This window comes from Cyprinus carpio, chromosome B25 (assembly GCF_018340385.1).
Source record: "Cyprinus carpio isolate SPL01 chromosome B25, ASM1834038v1, whole genome shotgun sequence".
NCBI lineage: Eukaryota > Metazoa > Chordata > Actinopteri > Cypriniformes > Cyprinidae > Cyprinus > Cyprinus carpio.
In genome coordinates, this window is record NC_056621.1 from 12,014,768 (window position 1) to 12,035,649 (window position 20,882).

General features: G+C 35.0%; 1 protein-coding gene across 2 annotated transcripts; it reads left to right on the top strand.

The window, feature by feature from the left end:
* The first annotated feature begins 2,556 nt into the window (after positions 1-2,556).
* On the top strand, positions 2,557-20,544 carry LOC109059781 (engulfment and cell motility protein 3-like). 2 transcript variants are annotated; one of them, XM_042753730.1, is made up of 22 exons: positions 2,557-2,734; positions 5,035-5,083; positions 5,194-5,294; positions 7,765-7,805; positions 7,900-7,972; positions 8,595-8,645; positions 8,844-9,013; positions 9,107-9,206; positions 9,889-10,040; positions 10,641-10,719; positions 11,930-11,980; positions 12,122-12,244; positions 12,334-12,456; positions 12,537-12,641; positions 12,758-12,866; positions 13,031-13,167; positions 16,820-16,983; positions 17,414-17,526; positions 17,621-17,725; positions 17,804-17,883; positions 18,778-18,858; positions 18,941-20,544. In XM_042753730.1, the coding sequence occupies exons 2-22, from the start codon at positions 5,077-5,079 to the stop codon at positions 19,151-19,153; spliced, it is 2,178 nt and encodes a 725-aa protein (XP_042609664.1). In that variant the 5' UTR covers positions 2,557-2,734; positions 5,035-5,076; the 3' UTR covers positions 19,154-20,544. The 2 variants fall into 2 exon arrangements, with proteins under 2 accessions (XP_042609664.1, XP_042609665.1); XM_042753731.1 differs by lacking the exons at positions 2,557-2,734; positions 5,035-5,083; positions 5,194-5,294; ... (11 more) ...; positions 12,758-12,866; positions 13,031-13,167 and adding an exon at positions 16,349-16,695.
* Positions 20,545-20,882: the final 338 nt, after the last annotated feature.

The window sequence follows — 20,882 nt, forward strand, 5'->3', positions numbered from 1 at the left end:
TACATTTTGAAGCGATTCTGCTAGCTTGTTCTCATCTTGCAGCTCTCGGAAACACAGTGTGGAAGTGATTAAGTTAGGCTAATAATGTAGTGGGGACGATTGCATTGCAGAATAGAGTGTATTGTGTGGCACTGATACAGTTTGGTGCTACATGGTGAAATCTATTTATCATAGCGTCAATTCTCAGAAAAAGTGAAGAAACATACTTTAAAGGGATACTCCACCCCAAAATGAAAATTTTGTCATTAATCACTTACCCCCATGTCGTTCCAAACCCGTAAAAGCTCTGTTCGTCTTCAGAACACAATTTAAGATATTTTGGATGAAAGCCGGGAGGTCTGTGACTGTCCCATAGACTGGCAAGTAAATAACGGTGTCAAGGTCCAGAAAAGGTATGAAAGTCGTCGTCAGAATACTCCATCCTACCGGCTTTCATCCAAAATATATTCAGTTGTGTTCCGAAGATGAACGAAGGTTTTACAGGATTGGAACGACATGGGGGTAAGTGATTAATGAAATTTTTTTTATTTTGGGATGGAGTATCCCTTTGGATGAACCATTCCTGCTTTGTCTGTTCCAGCTGTGCTTTGTTAATACTAGGTGTCTCACGCACAAAATGATGAAAACTCATTTTCATCACAGAATTAAAAAATAAAATACAAACGTAATTGCAACTTATTAATTCGGAGAAGAAAACTGAAATGGAATCAAAAAATTAGAATTGTGAGGAAGAATTTGCAATTCTCTTTTTATTCTGTTTGAAACTAAAACCTGGTGTGAATTGACTGAATATGATTTTAGTCCATAAAGTACATCTGTCCTTATCCCATTTATGTATGTGTATAGATACTTTTGAAAATAAGTGATGTCTTCATTATGTCTGTATATGAGAAACTGTCTAAAGAAGGATGTGTGTTTGGGGGGCGGGGGAAGTAAAGTCATAATATGACAAGAAATCGAGTATCAATGTGCTGTGTATTGAGCGCTGTCCAAACAGAATGTCATTTATATGTGGGCTTCTATGTCTGTACTGTTGGTTGGCCCCACTGAAATAGTTTCTTTTCCTAATGTTCCTATCAGCTAAATGCTATTTTTATGCTTGTACACCGTAAGCATTTAACATTTATTTTTGTACTCGATAGATCGCCAACTGCTCTGGTTTTCATTAGATAAATAGTCAGCAGTTTCTTCTGTCAAGCTTATCTCCACATTGCACTTTAAAACAGTTTATCACGCAGGTAACTTCCAGCCCTATGAATTGATTGGGTTGGCCGAGTCAGTTTTACAGTATCCAGGGAATTCAGGCAGTTTTCAAATCTCCACCGTGTCATTGCAAAATACCAGAATTGTTGTTCTTTACTGGAATCGTCATCCCCATGAAATAAAGAATGTTTTTGTATTTGTGATGCTCTTGAATATATCTTTGATTTGAAGGCATTTGTTCCTACTTTGCTTCCTTTTTTTCACCTAATTCCTTAGGAGTCTGTCATCTTACTGCTTCTGGTGCTTGAGTCATATTCTGCAGATCCAGGCATTTCTGTTCAGGTTTCACTTGAATAGGTCTTTTGTAGAGTAGTGATTTAGAATTCGGGTTGGTAATATATTAAGAGTGTTTGAACCCCTCAAAGATTAATCCAAAATATTACTATTCTACTTTAAGGCACCAACCTTGGGCTTTTAGTTGGTAACCTGCTTAAATGTAGTCAATTAAATGTAAATAAATAACATTGTTTAGCTATTATATAAGGAAGTCAAAGAGTTATTTTATCTTTTTGTAATCAGTCACACCAACATAAATTGCTTTAATTATAGCAGTGTTGTGTCAGGATAATTCTTTATATACATCAACAAATCTACTGTTATATTTAAATATAAAAAAGTGTTTTGTTTTAATATTTTAATTTACTATTGAAGATTCTAATATTCATAGTATGTATTGGTGATGAAAAAACTTTCTTATATAATTCTTAGTTAAATTTATTTTTAATTGTTTTCCAGAAATTACATGGTCAACAAACCATTTAACATTATTTATTAAATGCTGTTGTTGTGTAGGATATTAATCCATGAAAACACACTGTTGCACAGCTTACAAACAAGAAAAAAAATTACATAAGTAAATAGAAATTAAACAAAAAAAACGTAGATTAAGATATAATTGTTATACAGGACTCAATATAACAACAAAATGTATTTCTTTTTAATTAAATTGTATTCTTATTAGTAGTATTTTTTAAAAATACTTAATTTAAAGTAGAAACTCTGGAGATCTAGGTTTTTTTATGAATAATGAAGTGATAATAAAATATGTAAATTAGCAGATTCAGATATTTCCCATATGTGTATTTATGGACAATATAGTCTATAGGGAAATATCACGTCTAACTTGCACTGTAAACAGCTGCAATAATTGTAAATATAGCGTTTAGTTTTGTAGCACTACGTTTACTGTAAAGCTTGGGGTCTCCCCTCTTGGTCCCTCAAAAAAAATAGAAGAAAAAAAAAAGAAATCCCATAAACTTTTGGAGAGTCGGGTCTCCGCTCCCTCCTCCAGGGGGCGGGAGGGACATTATTCAACCCGGAACTGTGAATGTGATCAATTATTAGAACTCTCCGAAAACTTTGAACGAAATGTAACAGCCGATCGTTCGAAAAGAATCAAATCACTGTCGCGCGAACGTTTATCCGCTCCGCGATCTCGCAGAGTGTGATTTTTCTTCCTGCTCTCCAACAGGTAAGACGAAAGAAAATAACTTTTGTTCGATACACTTAGGCTGCTACTTCTCTCGAACGCTAAACAAGTCAAAAAAAGATTTAAACGTGTAAATATTTACATACACCTATTCGTTTTGTATTGGATACTCATTTAACTATTGTTATGAATAGAACAACGAAGCTTCAAACGCAAGTTTGTTTCTGTTGGTACTTGAAGGCTGTAAAACACAGCGTTCCATATCGTTTAAATCTAAATGCTCTGTCGGGTTTATATGCAAATAGTTTTTAATTGAATAAAACGGTTTCCCTATAAATCTTTTGTACTTGACGTCAATTATTAGTGGATGAAATGCATAACCACGCGTATTAAATATTCAGACATGTGACTAATAGTCTTTCTAGAAATTTTGGATTTGCCAAAGGAGGATTTGATTGAGACATCCAATGAAACTTTGCAGGAAAAGTGTGTGATGTCTGCTTTGGAGGTTGTTGGTCTGTCAGAGGGTGGCACGGATAAAATTCCAGTCAGCCTGATTTCCTCCATTCACTCCCACTGGAGATCAGACATGCACAGGGTTCAAAGGGCAAGAATCAGTCGGGAATGCTGTCAGTGGACCCTGAAGTAGTCCGTGTATCGTTCCCCAAAAAACAGAGTGGCCTGAGGGCTATCACAGCTTCTCTCTGAGCTTGCTGAGGCATGCTGGGAATGGAGTCTGGGAAACACAAACATTCAGTCTGCGTCAGCAACTCTTACCAAAAGCCTTAGACGGAAGGCCGTATCTTAGCTTGAAAAGCTCATTAATTCGAGGAGGTTTTCAATCATGTGGTTTAGATTAGTTAACTTTCTGTGAATAATCTGTATAAATCCCAGGGTTGTGATAGAAGTTTTAGCTGAAATGTTGTTTTGGGCCCATTAAGTGTATTTTATTGTCCAAGTTCACTCAAAAACAGCTTTCCCTCTTCCATTGAGAAGTCTTCTGAGGACACATATGGAAGTACTTGAGTCTGTTTAACAATTCGGCAGAGGCTCCATAATAAAGCAGCCATGTGCTTGTGTGAATATGAGTAGTTTCAGCCTCAGATGGCACACTCATGGGCCGCCACAATCTGTTCACTGACCGTCTGATGCATACTGCATGCAAAAATAAGAAAGGATGACTGAAATCACATGGTTCTTTCTGATTGGCTGGCTTTAAAGGAGTATTTCTCCATAAAATTAAAAATCTGTTATCATTTACTCTCCCTCATGTGACTTTTTTTTTTTTTTTCATAAATATGTGACTTTTTTTTTTTATATATTTAAGTGTTGTTTGTATTTTGGGTGAAAATCATAGGGGCCACTGTTGTTTAGCAACCCCTTGTAATGTATTGTACGATAAATAGTTAAATATAAAGAAAATACATCCGCTTCAAAGTATCAGCTTGTGTGTTCCACAGAAAAAAGGAAGTCATGCAGGTTTGGAATGACATGATTACTGACTTTTCATTTTTGTCTGGGCCGTTCTTTTAAGTTACAAGCTTACAAATGCACTGGGCAGCTACTATGAACTTTTGAGGAAGAAGAATTTGTAAGGTTATTATTGACGTCAAATCCTTGATCGGTAATGAGAGTAGCAGCAAGTTTGATATTCTTGAGAATCACTGCATTTCCTGGATGTTTTTTTTTTTTTTTTGATACTAATAATAAATCTTGCCTACTTTTTTGTGATCAGTAGAAGATAGAAATCCATACAGGTTTGGAATGATATGTGGGTAAATAATGACAGAATTTTTATCACTTTAACATTCTTTTTCACTTTTCACTATAGAACGGGGTGTAAACGAAACTGTGGTTGGTCCAGACTTAGACTAGTCTTGAAGGGATACTTCACCTTTATTTACTCACCCTCAAGTTATTCCAAACCTGAATGAGTTTGTTTCTTCTGCTGAGCACAAAAGATAATACTTTGAAGAATGTGTGTAACTGAACACTTGATGGTCCCCATTGACTTCCATAGAATGGAAAAAATACTATGGGAGTCAAAGGAGACCAGCAACGCTTTGTGTAAATGATGACAGATTTTTTCATTTTTGAGTGAACTATCCCTTTAAGACTGATAGTCACTAGTGTAGGTGGCAAGTGAAAAACGAGAGTACTTGGTACACCATTAATACCAGGAGCATGCTAACATATAACACAACCTGAGAGAGACACAAGTTCTCTTTTAAAAGAGGAAGACGGTAAACATAGTCAGCCTGGAAATAGAATTAGTGACACATTTAACAGCCTAGCTCTTGTCCACCCTCATCTCAGTGGCATTTTTGTATGTTTTGAAATAGGTCAGTATTTGTGTTTGGTTGGCACGTTTCATACACTTTGAAATGAAAGGTATGTAACATTAATCCGTGCATAGTATGTGTTTGTACTCATTCTTTGAATACTTGTCGGCTGATTTTAGTGTTTATTTCTTGATTTTTTTTCTCCCACTCTCTTTCAAGGTTGTAGAGATTCATTTCTCAACATGCCACAACAAAAGGATATAGTAAAGATCGCCATTCAGATGCCGGGTGCATACCCGCAGCTCATTCAGCTAGACCAGGTGAGCCGTTGTGTACTTCCTGTCATAAAGAGGACGTTGTCCAGTGTGTATGCAACAGAATGAAACTAGTCGGTAATCGGCATTGAAGAATAAAAACACTGTTTATTCAGTATCATACTGAATTTCAGAGATAAATTTCATAAAGATGAAGGGATTTATGCAAATTAGGAAGTTATGGTTAAATAATAATGTAGGTTTGAGTTATGAGAAACCCTGATTATGCATTCTTGCTTACAAGTGCAAAATATGTAGAAAGTATTAATAGTAAGTGTGCGTTTTGGAATAACATTTACTGCGGAATTAAAATCAGATGATACATTTATTTACAAGAACAATCTAGTGATCATTTGATTTGATTTTCTGTTTGATCAGAATTATAATATTCTCAGTTGTTACTCCCTTAGCAACCTGTTCTCAGTAATGAATACTAATTCCTTAGCAACCTGTTCTCAGTAATGAATAGTTATTTATAATATATACTAAACTAAATGATTTTATAAACTTTATATTTTAAATAAATTTAATAATGTTTTTTTGGAATATTATTACTTATTTTTGTTATGGATGATTTCTGTGTTTTTATGATATTAGTAATTTTTGTTTAATAATATATGTGGTGATATGTATTTTTATATCTTATTAACTCCAAGACTAAATTTTTAATGAAAAGAGACCAGATTTAGTTTTACATTTTAGTTTTTCATACAAGTTGAATAACATGTACATATATACAGTCAGTGATTATTTTTTTTGTTTTTTTTTTTTGCTGTTTTTTTTTTTTGATTTTTCGCCTTTATTATGATATGACAGATTAGAAATGACAGGAAGCAAAGTGGAAGGGAGAGTGGGGGCGGGGGCGGGAACAGTCTTCAAATTGGGATTCGAACTCGGGACGCCCGTAGCGCAATGGGGTTTTGTCGCTGACTATTATTTCATTTTTATTTCTTGCATAACTATATCTGTGTAATTTTTATTTGCGTGTTTTTTAAATGGTTAATTAATTAAAATTTTTTCATAATTAAAATTTTGTCTGTATGATCAAAGACTTCTTACAAATCATAACCAATTAGTTCATTCTCAGTTGTTTTGAATGCGCTCGTATGGGTGTCTACCTACTTGAAACAATAGGGTGGACAAATGCTGAGCGTATTCGGTATCTTCAGAGGCTTTGATCCCATTGTTTGGGACGTCCTAACAGAATGTGTTATTGTCTCAAAGACCGCCATTGTCAGAGAAGCTCTCCTTTGGATTTTCAAAACCATGAGAAAACTGGGCTGAAATATGAATGAACCTTTTTGGTACTTAAGGATTAGATAGAAAGAACCTCAAACCCCCGATGACCTTCCCTTCTGTACTTCCTCCCCATCCCGAATGCTTCCACTCGCTGCCAGCCTGTGCACCACAAATTATAGGCCACTGATTGGTCTACCGCGGAACACCAAAATTTCTGATTGGTGAGCCGCAGGAGCTGCCACAATTTATGAGATATTTCAGATGTTGACTTGGGAGAAGCTTTTCCCTTCCTGTTTTGTCACTTGTTTTGTTTTGGTTGAAATGCTTTAAGATGAATGAGTGAGCGTACACATCGTAATCATTATTTTGTAACGTTTAATTTCAATGAATAGAGTTAATATGAAATATATTAATAATACATAAATATCAATAGGTTTTGGGGAGCTACGCCACACATGACATTTTACAGCTTGAATTAAAAGAGTTGTAAGAAACTAATTGACCCACACGTCCTCGGCCCATTGTCTTTTCTTGTTTTATGTCATTTGTATGATCATTTTAATAAATAGTAAAATTATTTTGTTATTTTGTTAGTTTTTTATTTTTGAATTAATTATTTTGTTATAATATTATTTTTCAATATTGGAATTAATAAATAATTAAGTTGTTATATTTTTTTATATTTTTTTTTTATGTTTTTTTTTTGTATTTGTTTTTTTTTTGAATTAGCTTTTATTTTTATCTTTCAGTTTTCATTTCAATTTGTCAAATTTTTAGTATGTGCTCATCATTCATATATATTTCTGTTCAGCTAAAAATCAATTTTGTTTTAGTATAAGTCGTTTTAGTATTTTTAGTTTATTTCATTTAGCTGTTAAGTCAATATTTGACATTTTTGTTTAAGATTGTTCTTTATCTAATATTTTATTTATTTCAGCTTTATTTCAGTTTACCTAAAACTATTTATAATATTTTCATTTAAGGTTACAATTACAAAACTGTTTTCCTTATTTAAAAAATCTATATAAAAACCTAGAAAAAATACTTAATTCATAAATTAAAAACATACTCATCGTAAAGCAGGTGTATTCAAGTCATTGCGTGTATGAATTGCATTTTTAATATATTTTGTGAATAGATCCAGACAAAAAATTAGCATCACCTCATTGACCCTTGCTCACATTTTGTCTTAGCCTGTGCACACTTAACACATTTCATAATTTTCTCTTTATTTCAGAAAAAGCCCCTCACTGCTGTCATAAAAGAGGTTTGCGACAAGTAAGTGTGTTTTTCTATTGCTGAAACATCCATGAATAGTTTTCCATGATGTAAAGTACCTGTTTTTGTAAAGGGTGTTGTATTATTTTTGAAGGTGGAATCTTCCGGGTCCTGACAACTATGCTCTGCAATATGCAGATGGGGTCCAGACGTACATCACTGAATCTGTAGGTCATTCCCACCATCTTAAGTGTATAACTTTGTGTATGAGCTTGTTAGTGTCTGTGTGTTGACTTTAATCCAGTAATGTTGTGTTTGTCTGTCTGTATCGTGGGGATGTGACAGAGAGCTGTTGAAAGTATGGATTATGGTGTATCTGTATCATCAGATTTGCGTGTGAATGAAGTGAGAGTGTGGAGATTGTGCTTTCCCAGACAAGTAGAGGCAAAGGCTTGAATAACAGTTGTGCACATAAACCACCAAGCCTTGGGCTGCATCCCAAATGGGCTTTTGGACACCCTAAGTAGAGCCCTTCAAATGTCAGCATCATCGAGCAGCATCTGTAGCAGATTTCCAGAAGCTTTGAAAATAAACTGGAATAATGATGCAATACTATAGACAAAACTACACTGAATCCTCTGCCATATTTAATCAACACTGTACTAACGACTGTCTGTCTGCCTCTCTGTCTTAATTGACTTATTCTTTCTTTCTTTAGTCTTTCTGGGTTTTTTAGTTTTGTGCTGTCTCTTTACTGCACACATTTGTGCTAATGATAATGATTTCTAATAATAACAGTATCACTTCCTGTAAACTGACTGTTGGCTGCTTTTTTGACTTTTGTTCTAGAACCGCCTAGACATCAAAAACGGCAGCATCCTGCGTTTAACCAAAGCACCAGTGAGTGTCACAAAACCTCATTTGCCCAAAATGGTCATTTTGCAACCAGAGTTTGACAGCGACAGTTCATAACTTACATAGTGTATCTAAACACATCTGCTCACTCAGTCTTTGTGTTAGATTCAAATGTACACAACCACAGTAAAGTGTAATGGCCATGTTTTCTTGCTCGGTGATTTATAAGACTGTGTTTGTCAGGGCCGATGTGCTGAAGATCTGTATAAAGGCATTCAGAGTTCAGATTCGGGCGTGCGCTGTGACTCTCTGAAGCTGCTGGCCGATGTCTCCACCGACATCACATTCGCTCAAGAGTTCATCAGCCGTGATGGACACTCCCTGCTCGTCAAGATAGTCGAGGATGCTCACGAGTCAGTTTCCTGACTTTGTTTTGTTTTATTACAGCATAAATTTAAGATTAAACCAGTGAAAGTGTTTTTTTGTGTGTGTGTGTGTGTGTGCAGGGCTCCTCTGATAATGACACACACTCTTACTGCTTTCATGGAGCTCATGGATCATGGCATTGTGTCCTGGGAGAATCTGTCCAGTGTCTTTATCAAAAAGGTAAAGCTACACATACACTTCAACTCCATAATACAGTACGAACACTGTAACAATTCATCCGCATCTGTCTTTATTTCATGACTTACTAAATACTTGATTCTGATTGGTCCACTTTAATTCTAAATTGTATTTCTAATTTATTAATAGTTATTTAATAGATATCTTCTGCATTTCTCTGCGTCACTTTATTATTTGTATTTATTATTTATTAGTTATTTATTATTTAGAAATTGGACAAAAGCATGAATGTAAAAAAACAAATGTATAGATATAGACAAAAAATACAAATAAGTATGAAAAGTGTTAAATTAAATAAAAAAACGAATGACGGTAAGATATCAATGAAAATAAGTTATTTATTATAATACATGTCTGTGTTTATATTGTGAAAGTGAAAGTGACACACAGCCATACAGCCAAGTGTGGTGACCCATACTTTAGAATTCGTGCTGTGCATTTAACCCATCCAAAGTGCACACACACACACCGCGAACCCACAACCTTAGGGTTAGGTGTCAAACTCTCTAACCACTAAGCCATGACTTCCCCAATTGTGACGCGTTATAAAGATGCCTATAGATGTCTATAGATGCCTCAAACTATTAGATATCTTTTACAAAATGCAAAGCGCATTTAGTTGCCTATATTTATTTTTATCTATTGACTTGTGATTATTTTTCAGATCGCCAGTTTTGGGAATGCAAAGGTTCTAGACACGTCTATCCAGCAGGTGTCGCTGGCTATCCTGGAGAGCATGGTGCTCAGCAGCAGTAGTCTGTTTAATGAGGTCAAACACGAAATCACCCTGGAGAGACTCGTTTCCCATCTGCAGGTGTAAGTCCAGAAGAGCGCTTGCTTTAACTGTTTGCAGTATCACCAGTGTTTACTTTATGGGTGTGGAAGAGGAACTACAATAGTTGAGGGTGTGAAATACAGCACAGTATAATGACAGTAGATAAACAAAGGTTTGAAAACAGTGAATAACATACAGTTTTAATAGTAGATGTTTAATTACGGTTCTCATTGCTTTCAGTACTGATATACAGCAATTATAACAAACGTAAATTGAATAATAATGAAAACAACAACAATAATGGTACATTTGTTGTTATATAGTATTATCATTACAATCAAATTGCTTAGCAGTTGCATTACATTCAAAGTTCATTTCACGAGAGAATTATCTCTAGAGGGCATCATTGTCTTCTTTTCTGCTTAACACACAAATAAACGTTACTTCCCTTGTCATGCGTTCAAGTGAATGTTTCTTCCTCTTTCTGAAAAAATACCTTGTTTTTTTTTTTTTTTTTTTTTTTTAATCTCATCATGTAGATATTTATTGCATTTAAGATTAGCATGTGTTGGATTTTTAAGTCAGCATTCTACATCAACATGAATGATTCATTTTCTCTGCTTTTGTCTAATGTACCGTAGAACAAACCAGCAGCTGCAGACTAAGGCCATGGCTCTGCTGATGGCGATGCTGCTGGCAGGTGGCGAGGCTGACAGACAGGTGAGAGCTTGAGAGGTTTTTGTTTCATCTCTCTGATGATATCTTGGTTTTGCTGACACTGTCTGTTGCGATGAAACTAGTGCAAGCAAAATAAGTTCCCTTTATTAGTTAAAGGCTAATCATTGGTGTTTGAGAACTGTTTTGCTAGTAGAAAATTTTTATTAGAAGAAAGTGTGATTCAAATTTCCCATCACAGAAATAAATGTCATTTTAAAAGATATTAAAATAGACAATGGTTAATTAAATATCACAATATTGCAGTCTGCAGTCCTTGGACTGATGGTAAAATTGTCACCCTAAAAATATAAAAAATGAATCAATACATAATATTTACATACTCTAAAATACATATACTGTACCATTCACACTATTCCTAAAAACCAACAAATCAATACCAGCTCACTTATACTATACACACAATCCAACTGTCAAACAAAATGACAAAGTATTAATAATATCAGTATATACAAACAAAGATAATGTAAGCATACAGACAAGTAACAGTAGCCCTAATCATTCAATCAGACCTAAACCAAACAACCTCATATACATAACATAAAAATCTCAAACTAGCAGAGCAGATGGTAGTGTATAGTTTTGTGGCTTATATATAAATATCAATTCATAGCTGGAAATTTTTATTGTGCAGGTAATTAATTTTGGACTCAGAAAATGCAAACAAATATATATATATATATATATATATATATATATATATATATATATATATATATATATATATATATATATATATATATATATATATATATATATATTTATATTTATATTTATATATCACACATTTTGTAAGGTGTTTCTGATTAGTGTTGTCAAACGATTAATTGCATCCAAAATAAAAGCTTGTTTACGTAATATGTGTGTGTATTGTTTATATTTATTATGTATATATAAATACACACACATACAGAATATATTTTAAAAATATTTACGTTCATTTATATTCGTATAATTTAAATCATTATAAATATATTGAATATATAAATATATAAATATATAAATTTTCTTAAATATATACATGAATGTGTGTGAGTATTTATATATATACATAATAAATAAACAGTACACTCACATATTTATTATGTAAACAAACTTTTATTTTGTATGCGATTATTTGGGATTATTCATTTGACAGCACCATTTCTGATTCTGCTTTTAAGTGTTTCTGATTTGAAATTTGAAATCATTTCAGGAGCTCTTTGAGTTTCTTGAGAAGAGGAATCTACGGCAATACATTCACAAGGTGTGAGAAAGTTTTGAACTTCTCGTTCGTTCATACAATACTTCCTGTTTTTAAAAAGTCCTGGTACACTGAACATTTCCCATTGAATCACCATCAGAATTAACAGTAAATATCATGTATCTTAATTGATGCTGCTTGCAGAACATCATCCACAGCTCGAGTTCAGTTGGAGATGAGATGGCCCACTACCTGTATGTGCTGCAGACGGTCCGTCTGAACCACCTGGAGGCCCGTATGAGGACGCCTCTGGACTCCTACAACCAGGTTTACTTGCATTCTGTATCTTCATTTGATTTTGGAGTTGCTCAGCTCACCTTTATTTCTTACGCATGCATTTCTCTGCTCCCCTTCAGGAGCAAAGGGACATGCTTCACGGGCTCAGGCAGGCCGCGTTTGAGACAGAAAGCGAGAGCGGTCTGAGTAACGAACGCAGACGTTCCCTCTGTGCTAAAGAGTTTAAGAAACTCGGCTTCTCTGTGAGTACGACAAAAAAACGTTTTAGAGTGAAAGTGTGAATATCAAAGCTTAAATTCGAGTGTTTGTGTGTGTGTGTCAGAATAACAGTAATCCTGGTCTGGACCTGAGCCGGTGTCCTCCGGGTCTCCTGGCTTTGGACACTATGGCGTATTTTGCCTCCCGTTACCCTGATGCTTACAGTAGGGTGAGTGAGCCCACTTGGATATTATGTTATCTAATGCAGAAAAATACTTTTTGGAGTCACTAAATGTCCCTTTATTAGTACATATCAGCCCATAAGTCTTTGTTTGGCTGTCTTAGTTTGTGCTGGAGAACAGCAGCAGAGAGGACAAGCACGAGTGTCCGTTTGCCCGCAGCAGCATTCAGCTCACCCTCATCTTGTGTGAGATTTTGCGCATCGGAGAACCCCGTAAGTGGATTGACACAGTGCTAGAGATGGTGGCGATGATCAGAGATGATTTTATAGCTTAGGTTATGTCTTGATGGGGAATATGACTTCATCACTGGAAATTTTTGTATCTATTTCTGTTTTCTCTAGTTGTGTAATTAATTTGACTCGTGTCTTTTCTGCAGCCTCTGAGACCGGTTCAGACTATCATCCCATCTTCTTTGCTCAGGACCGGCTGCTGGAGGAGCTATTCTGCATCTGCATTCAGCTCCTCAACAAGACGTGGAAGGAGATGAGAGCCACGCAGGAGGACTTTGATAAGGTAGATCATCACCTCCACCATCTCTCTGCTGCAAGGGGCTTTTTCACATCCTCTGTCCTTTCATTGTGTTTGGTCAGCTCTTACTGAAACTTAGCTGTATTTTACACTATTCATATCTTATTTCCTTTCTGAAAACACCCAAAAACACAATTTGTTTTGCATTTGCATTTTCCATCCTCCCACTGACCAGTGTTACTGCTAACTAAAATTATTATTATAATTTTTTGTTAATTAAAATAATACTGAAATAAAATAAAACAAATATTAGACAAAATTTTAACTTAAAAAAATATATATTTTATTTACTTAGTTACCAGGACAACATTTTTAATTTTCATAAGTTGAATTACTAAAAGTACTAAAGCTAAAATTTGAAAAATAGGAAAGCTAAATAGGAATATTAAAAAACAAAGAATGATAAAAGCACATAAGAAACTTACTAAACAAAATTACTGCTGAAAATTCTGCTTTGCCATCACAGGAATAAAATTAAATACTGACCACAAACTTGATAATGTCATTTTACAGCTGCTGTAATTCTTTTATCAAATTCATCAGAAGAATTGACTGAATTTGTAATATAATATTTTTATTAAAGGCAGCTATGTTGGGCTAATTTGTAAGATCATCATTACCAAATAAAAAAAAATAAAAAATAAAAAAGATACAAAGGAGCAAAATTTTAAATCTGACTATTTTGAATATTAATTCGAAAATACGTTGAATGAGTTGTGAATTCTGTTTAATGTTGACTTCAAAGGGATAGTTCACACAAAAATTAAAATTCTGAAATTACTCACCCTCAAGTCGTTCCAAACCCATAAGACCTTCGTTCATCTTTGGAACACAAATGAATTTTTTTTGATGAAATCCGACAGCTTTCTGACCCTGCATACACAGCAATGCAAGACCCAGAAAGGTAGTAAAGATATCGTTAAAATAGTCCATGTGACATCAGTGGTTCAACCATAGTGTTATGAAGCTATGAGAATACCTTTTGTGTGCAAAGAAAACAAAAATAATGACTTTATTCAACATGGACTAATTTTACTATGTCCTTACTACCTTTCTGGGCCTTGAATGTGGTAGTTGCTTTGCTGTGTAATATGCAGGGTCCAAAAGCTCTTGGGTTTCATCATCATCAAAAAAAAAATCTTAATTTTTGTTCAAAGGAGGAACAAAGGTCTTATGGTTTTGTGGTTAATGACACAACTTTCATTTTTTAGTGAACTATCTCTTTAAAGATTCCAATAAGTCATCATAAAGCTAGTGTATTTTTTAAAGTATAATTGGCTGTTATTTTAAAATCAAAGTGTATTTATCACTTCTTGAAAGCATTCATTTGCAGTTGAATGCCTAACAGACGTATCTGAGAAGTGACCAGCTGCAGCAGTGATTTATAGTTTAGAGAACAAATGGATATTGATTGGTTGATCTGGACGTGTCTGAGTAACGTCAAGCTAGTGCAATGACTAGCATGCTGCTCCTCGACCAAAGCGACAGACTCCTTCTTTAAGTGCTTTTGTGTATATCAACATTCCCTAAATTGTTCCGTCTCCTCTTCTGAAGTTAAAGAAAGCTTCCTTACTCCAGCCCAAACAGACGTCCGTTTAATAACCGCTTTCAGGCCGTAAAACCCCGTGACCTTTGTGACCTTTGGGATGGAGCGAGCGTCCAGCTGACCGGCCTGTCTTTTGTTTTCGCTGATCGTCGCCCCCACCACACCAACCTCATGGGCAGGGACTTTATAAAGGGGTATTAGAGGAACAAAAGAAATCCCGCTCCCCCGCAGAAATACACATCAGCAGTAAACCACATCCCAAAAACAGCGTAGCGTTCTGAAGTGTTTCTGAAGTTAAAGAAAGCTTCCTTACTCCAGCTTTTTTTGTTTTTTGTTTAATGTTTTTTTTAAGGATTCAAGTGTTAATTTTAGTTGTTTGTTTTTAACGATTCAAGGGTTTTCTTTTCGTCAAACCTGAGAAAAGTAGTCAAAGTTGAGCTCTTGTTTCGCCTCAGAAGGGGAATTGCTCTCACTGTGTGTGTTTTCTAATAACTTATTCGCTTAACCGCCTTTTTTCCCCTCTTTCTTTGCACCCTGACTGTGCTGTTTCTCTTTAACGACCGTTAATAGTTGCTGGCATATTGCTATTGCCGGCTGGTTAACTGAGGCCTGTGATGTGAAGTGTGTGTGTGAGTTTATTGGTGAGCATCTAGAAGGGAGGGACCATACACTCTCTCTAACACATACACACCCCAACAGCAACACACACACACACACACACACACACACACACACACACACACACACTCAGTGTCGCTGTGGTTGTGAGGGGACTGTAGTGCTTTCACTACAGCTGAGGTAGGATGAGTGTTTTGTCTCTGTGTTGTAGGAATAGAAGAAATATTTTAGTTGTATTAAGCAAGTCATGGTGGAATATGTTGATGTGATGTGGCTGTCAGTATGTTGATATGTGTATTGTGTCATTTTATATGATTTAACTCTCTTTTGCTTGAGTTTGATAACAAGCCCAGTTTCTTTGCATTGCAAGCATGTTATGCATATTAAATGGTTAATAATAAAGGGATAACTTCAAAAAATGCCTTTTAAAAATAGTTTAAAAGCTTTTTTTAGGTATTGTGCAGCACTCAAAAAAGCAAAGAACAAAAATGGCATTAAAATGTATGATTGACATTTGTTAATGAATAAACTTCATAATAAACTGTTTAGGAATCATATTTTATATGTCATATTTTAACATGCTAAAATGAAATAAACACTTATTGCATTATATTTACTTAAAATTCAACAAAAATGTGTGAGAGACAGAGGTAACAATCAAATGTTAACTGGCCAAGTGGGCTTTTTTTTTTTTTTTCTCTTCTCTGGAAGATTTATTAATCTAAAAATCACACAATATATCTGTCTGTCGCATATATGATACTGTCAAAAGTTCAAGGTCAGTCTTTTTTATTTAAATGAATACTTCTATTCAGCAAGGGAGCATTAAATTGATCAAAAGTGACAGTAACCAATTCTATTTCAAATAAATTGGTCTTTTTTAAACTTTATATTAATCAAAAAAGCCTATAAAAACGTTATGATAGTTTTAAAAAAAAACAGCAGCTGTTTTCAACATGGATAATAATAATATATTTTTTTTTATCTTGAGCCCCAACTCAATTCAGCTTTGCCATCCATCACAGCAATAAAATTAAACGCTGACCACAAACTTTTGAGTTATCATATCATCAGTTCAGTCAGTCATGTCCAGGACCAGTCCGATTTAAAAAAATTCCAGGACTTGAATAATACATGTTTTTCTTAATAATGTGGTTTTCTATAATATCTCTCAGGACCATAACATGTAAAGATATCAGCAGTGTCTCTGTCGTGAGCGTTTACTCTCTTCCAGCTGAGCCATCCTCCTCCTCTGCTGGTTTATTCAGACTTCCCCATCTCCCCTTTTCAGTTCACCTTCACTTCCCTCGACCTGAACCCCAGAGACATGTTGTTGAGGGGTGAGCAAGGTGAAGTTTACTGGAGGAGACAGATGCACTGTGGGACTTTTTTTTAGACAATCACACACATTGCAAATACAACACATCAGTTTGTTTTCTAATAATCCGATTTGATCTCGTTCTTTCTCTAAAGGTGATGCAGGTCGTCCGGGAGCAGATCACCAGGACTCTGTCCAGCAAACCCACATCTCTAGAGCTCTTCAAGAATAAGGTGAACGTGCTGAACTACAGCGAGATCCTCAAACTGAGACAGACGGAGAGACTCCACCAGGAAGAGACGCTTGCTCCACCTGTGCTGTAAGAGTTCTTGAGCCAATTGCTTCACAAAATGATTCATTGTTTTAAATCAGTGTTAATAGTATTGTTGCTTGTTCGTCTGTTTGGATGCTTTGCGTTTTGAGTTATTTAGTAAAACATTTACACTCAAATCTGTATTTGGTATCAGCCCTCTGTGTCAGTAAAAATATCTACAAATGAATAAAACTGGTCTAGGATGAGGTAGAGACCATGTAGATGCTGATTTATGTACAGAGATCGTCGCCCCCTAGTGGTGAACCATTGATATATCTAACAGTTTCAAAACAGTTTTTTGCGGTTTGATCAGTGGTCTGAAACAAATGATTCAAAGTCTTCATGAGTAAGTGTTTCGAAAGCATCTATCACTGACTTTATAGAGTATGTGACTGGCGCGTATCTCTCCATCACACATGCGTTTTCTTGTCTTCAGAGAGCTGAAGGAACGTCTGAAGCCGGAGCTTCTGGAGCTCATCCGACAGCAGAGACTGAACCGTCTGTGTCACGGAACGCTCTTCCGGAAGATCAGCAGCCGACGGAGGCAAGGTGAGACGCCAAGATAATCTCAGACACCAGAAAACTAGTATCAGGATCTGGAGCAGCTGTCATTGTTTTATTGATTTCATTTTTGCCCCCCCAGACAAGCTGTGGTATTGTCGGCTCTCTCCTAATCACAAAGTCCTGCACTATGGAGATGTGGAAGAGGAGACGGAAATGCCCTCCATTGAGGCTCTTCAGGAGAAGAGTGAGTCTGACTGCTTTAGAATGAGCTCCGTTTTTGAGTCTCAGTCAAATAAATCATTTCATTCTGCTATCCCCTCAGTTCCTGTCGCAGACATCAAGAGTGTGGTAACAGGGAAGGACTGTCCTCACATGAAGGAGAACAAGGGAAAACAGACCAAGGTATGATGCTAATCTTCTTTTCTTTTAGTGGTTTCTATTTATTCTTAAAAAATTTTAAAATTCTAAATTATCAGTATTTTAATTCTAGGTGATATTTATCATTTTTAAAATAAAACTTATTTATCTGGCATTCTTAAATTAATTAGTTATTTATGTGGTGTTCTTAAATTATTTTTATATAAAAATAAATAAATAAATATGTATAAATTTATATATATATATTAATATTAAAAATAATAATAATAATAATAATAATAATTAAAAGCTTTATAGAAAAAAGCTCAATAGCAAAACTTTAATTATTTTAAAGTTTATAATGTAAATGTGTAATATTTACTATATATATATATATATATATATATATATATATATATATATATATATATATATATATATATATATATAATGTAATATAAAATTTGAGTATTAGATGATAGCAATCTAAATGGAAAAATAGGACAATGTGTATTAAATTAATTAAATATCTGAATATTGACTGATAAATAATGATTAAAATCTGTGGATATTGGCCAGTAATCATTATAATACATCTATCACTGACTTTATAGAGTATGTGACTGGCGCGTATCTCTCCATCACACATGCGTTTTCTTGTCTTCAGTGAGCTGAAGGAACGTCTGAAGCCGGAGCTTCTGGAGCATTCTTGAAATTTAGCATATTTATCTTCTTAATGTCTGGTCTTATTGTAAATAATGGCTTTGTGACTTCATCAATATTGAAACTGAACAATCTCATGACAGGTGGTACATTACCCATAATGCACTTTAAAACATTGGCTGTGCAAAACATAAACATTAATTCAAAAGTTTTCTTGTTTCATTAGATGGTAAAACTGAACTGTAACTGTGTTCTGGTTTGTGGTTGGTTTCGCAGGAAGTGTTGGACTTGGCTTTCAGCATCACATACGATGTTGAAGAGTATAGCTTGAATTTCATCGCCTCTTCCAGAACAGATGTGAGTTTAAGCTATTTTTTCGGTTGATGTACTGTTAATTTCACTGACTGGGAAAAATCATCTTTCGGTTCTTGTCTTCCAGTTCTGTCTGTGGACTGACGGCCTCAATGTGCTCCTGGGTAAAGAGATGAGCAGCGAGAGCATGCGCAGCGAACTAGAGATTCTCCTCTCTATGGAAATCAAGCTCCGCCTCCTGGACCTGGAAAACGTCCCAATCCCAGACACGGCACCGCCAATCCCCAAACCACCCAGCAACTTCAACTTCTGCTACGACTTCAGCCAAGCCGAACAATAACACGAGCCATAAGCGTGTGGTCCGCAGCGGTTACTGCATTGCCAAGACATGGAAACGGCCACTTGGTGGCAGCAGAAATGCAGGTTTTGGATTGGGAGACATTTGATAGTATTACAGGGCTTGAAATGAGAGAGAGAGAGCTTGCACTTTGTGATAGCAAAGCGTGTTTATCTGTGGTGCTGTGCTGTAATTTAAGTGCCTGCAGTGAATAAGACGGTCTTGCGTTAAGTGTTTTTATTAGTTAAAGGCCTGACGTGTTGTATCTAAAGTGCCTTTTTTGTCAAATCTCATATTACAGACCTGTCTGAAATTCTCAGGTTTGAACGCACACTTTCTGTGGTACTTATTTAGCTTCTACCAAAATTGTACTAAAAGGCATTACATCAAGCAGCTTATTTGGAAGGGGGAAGAAAAATCAAGTATATGTTATAAACATTTGTGTTGAATGTTGGCATCCTTATTCATTCCCTTAATGAGACTCAAAATGGTACTCATCTAGTACGATGTTGTACAGTTTAACCTTTATTATGGAAAGAGCACTGATGTGCCATGTTTCTGTTTATACTAATGCATTGGCAGCATTTTCATACAAGCATTTTGCATTAATAGGTGTACATTGAAGGTCAGTTTGCTGGATTAAATAGGTGATCAACAAATTTGGTACTGAAGTGGGATTAAGTTCCATATGGAAAATGGTTTGGAGATATTTTGTGTGTTGTTAGAGGAGTAGTTCGGCCAAGTGGTTTGGAGACACTCTTTGAATATTATCAGTGTGATTTGATACTTTCATATTCATATTTTCAATTTACTTGATGTATATAACTTCACATTTTATTTTGGTCCGACTGCTCCATTTTGAAATTGCCTTCAGTTCAAAATACCACTCGCCATTGTAGGATTTTACATCAGTGTGCTTTTCCTGGGAGATAATCAAGTTTCTGTTTTTAAAAAAGATTTAGTGTCATTTTATCTGACTGTTTTGGCTAAAGATCGAAATGTGGTTTCATCACCACATAACAAGCACTTCATAATATGTTGATTTATAATGCATACAATTTATCATGATTAAAACTATATATAGTTAAAATATTCTGTTGTGCCATTGTAAAGTGCATTAATGGAGCTGACAACTTTAATGTGTGAAAAATCTGTAGGATTTATATATATATTAAAAAAATGCTGATTTTGTGTTCTTTTGTGGTTTTCACAAATTTAATGACAACATTGATCTAGCAAAATAACAATCCATGTACTGTATTGTTTTGTATATAGCTTTCCTTGTTAACCTTCTGGTTTTGCGTAACTATCTTGACCAGCTGACAATGGTACGTGATATTAATTCAAGATTTGTTTATCCTTTGTATGGAATAAAGAAAATCTATTATAGTAGACTTAATGTCTTTTATTTTGTATGTTCTTTCATTACAAATCAGGCACTGGTTACACTGTTTTCGCTTGTAGCCCACGAGGAGAACTCAATAGAAAGGCGTGTCTATCATTTTGGTACGCTGTTGATTTATTAACTTCATAAACTTGAAATGAACTTTCACTACAACAGCGTCTGTTAAAATGTTGTAATATAAACTGTGAATTAGAATATATATATGTAGATAGTATTGTTCCACATTTGAAACAAGACTCATACTTTTAATTACAGGTTATTAAGCAACAAATTGTATTATAAAACTAGACCTTTGAGTTTATTACTCATAGTCACGTAACCTGAAAT

Excerpts from the sequence above, each read along its gene's own strand:
- LOC109059781 (XM_042753730.1), top strand. Across the intron at positions 8,646-8,843 it reads TGCGTTTAACCAAAGCACCA|GGCCGATGTGCTGAAGATCT; the intron begins GTGAGTGTCACA and ends TGTGTTTGTCAG. Across the intron at positions 18,859-18,940 it reads TCGCCTCTTCCAGAACAGAT|TTCTGTCTGTGGACTGACGG; the intron begins GTGAGTTTAAGC and ends CTTGTCTTCCAG.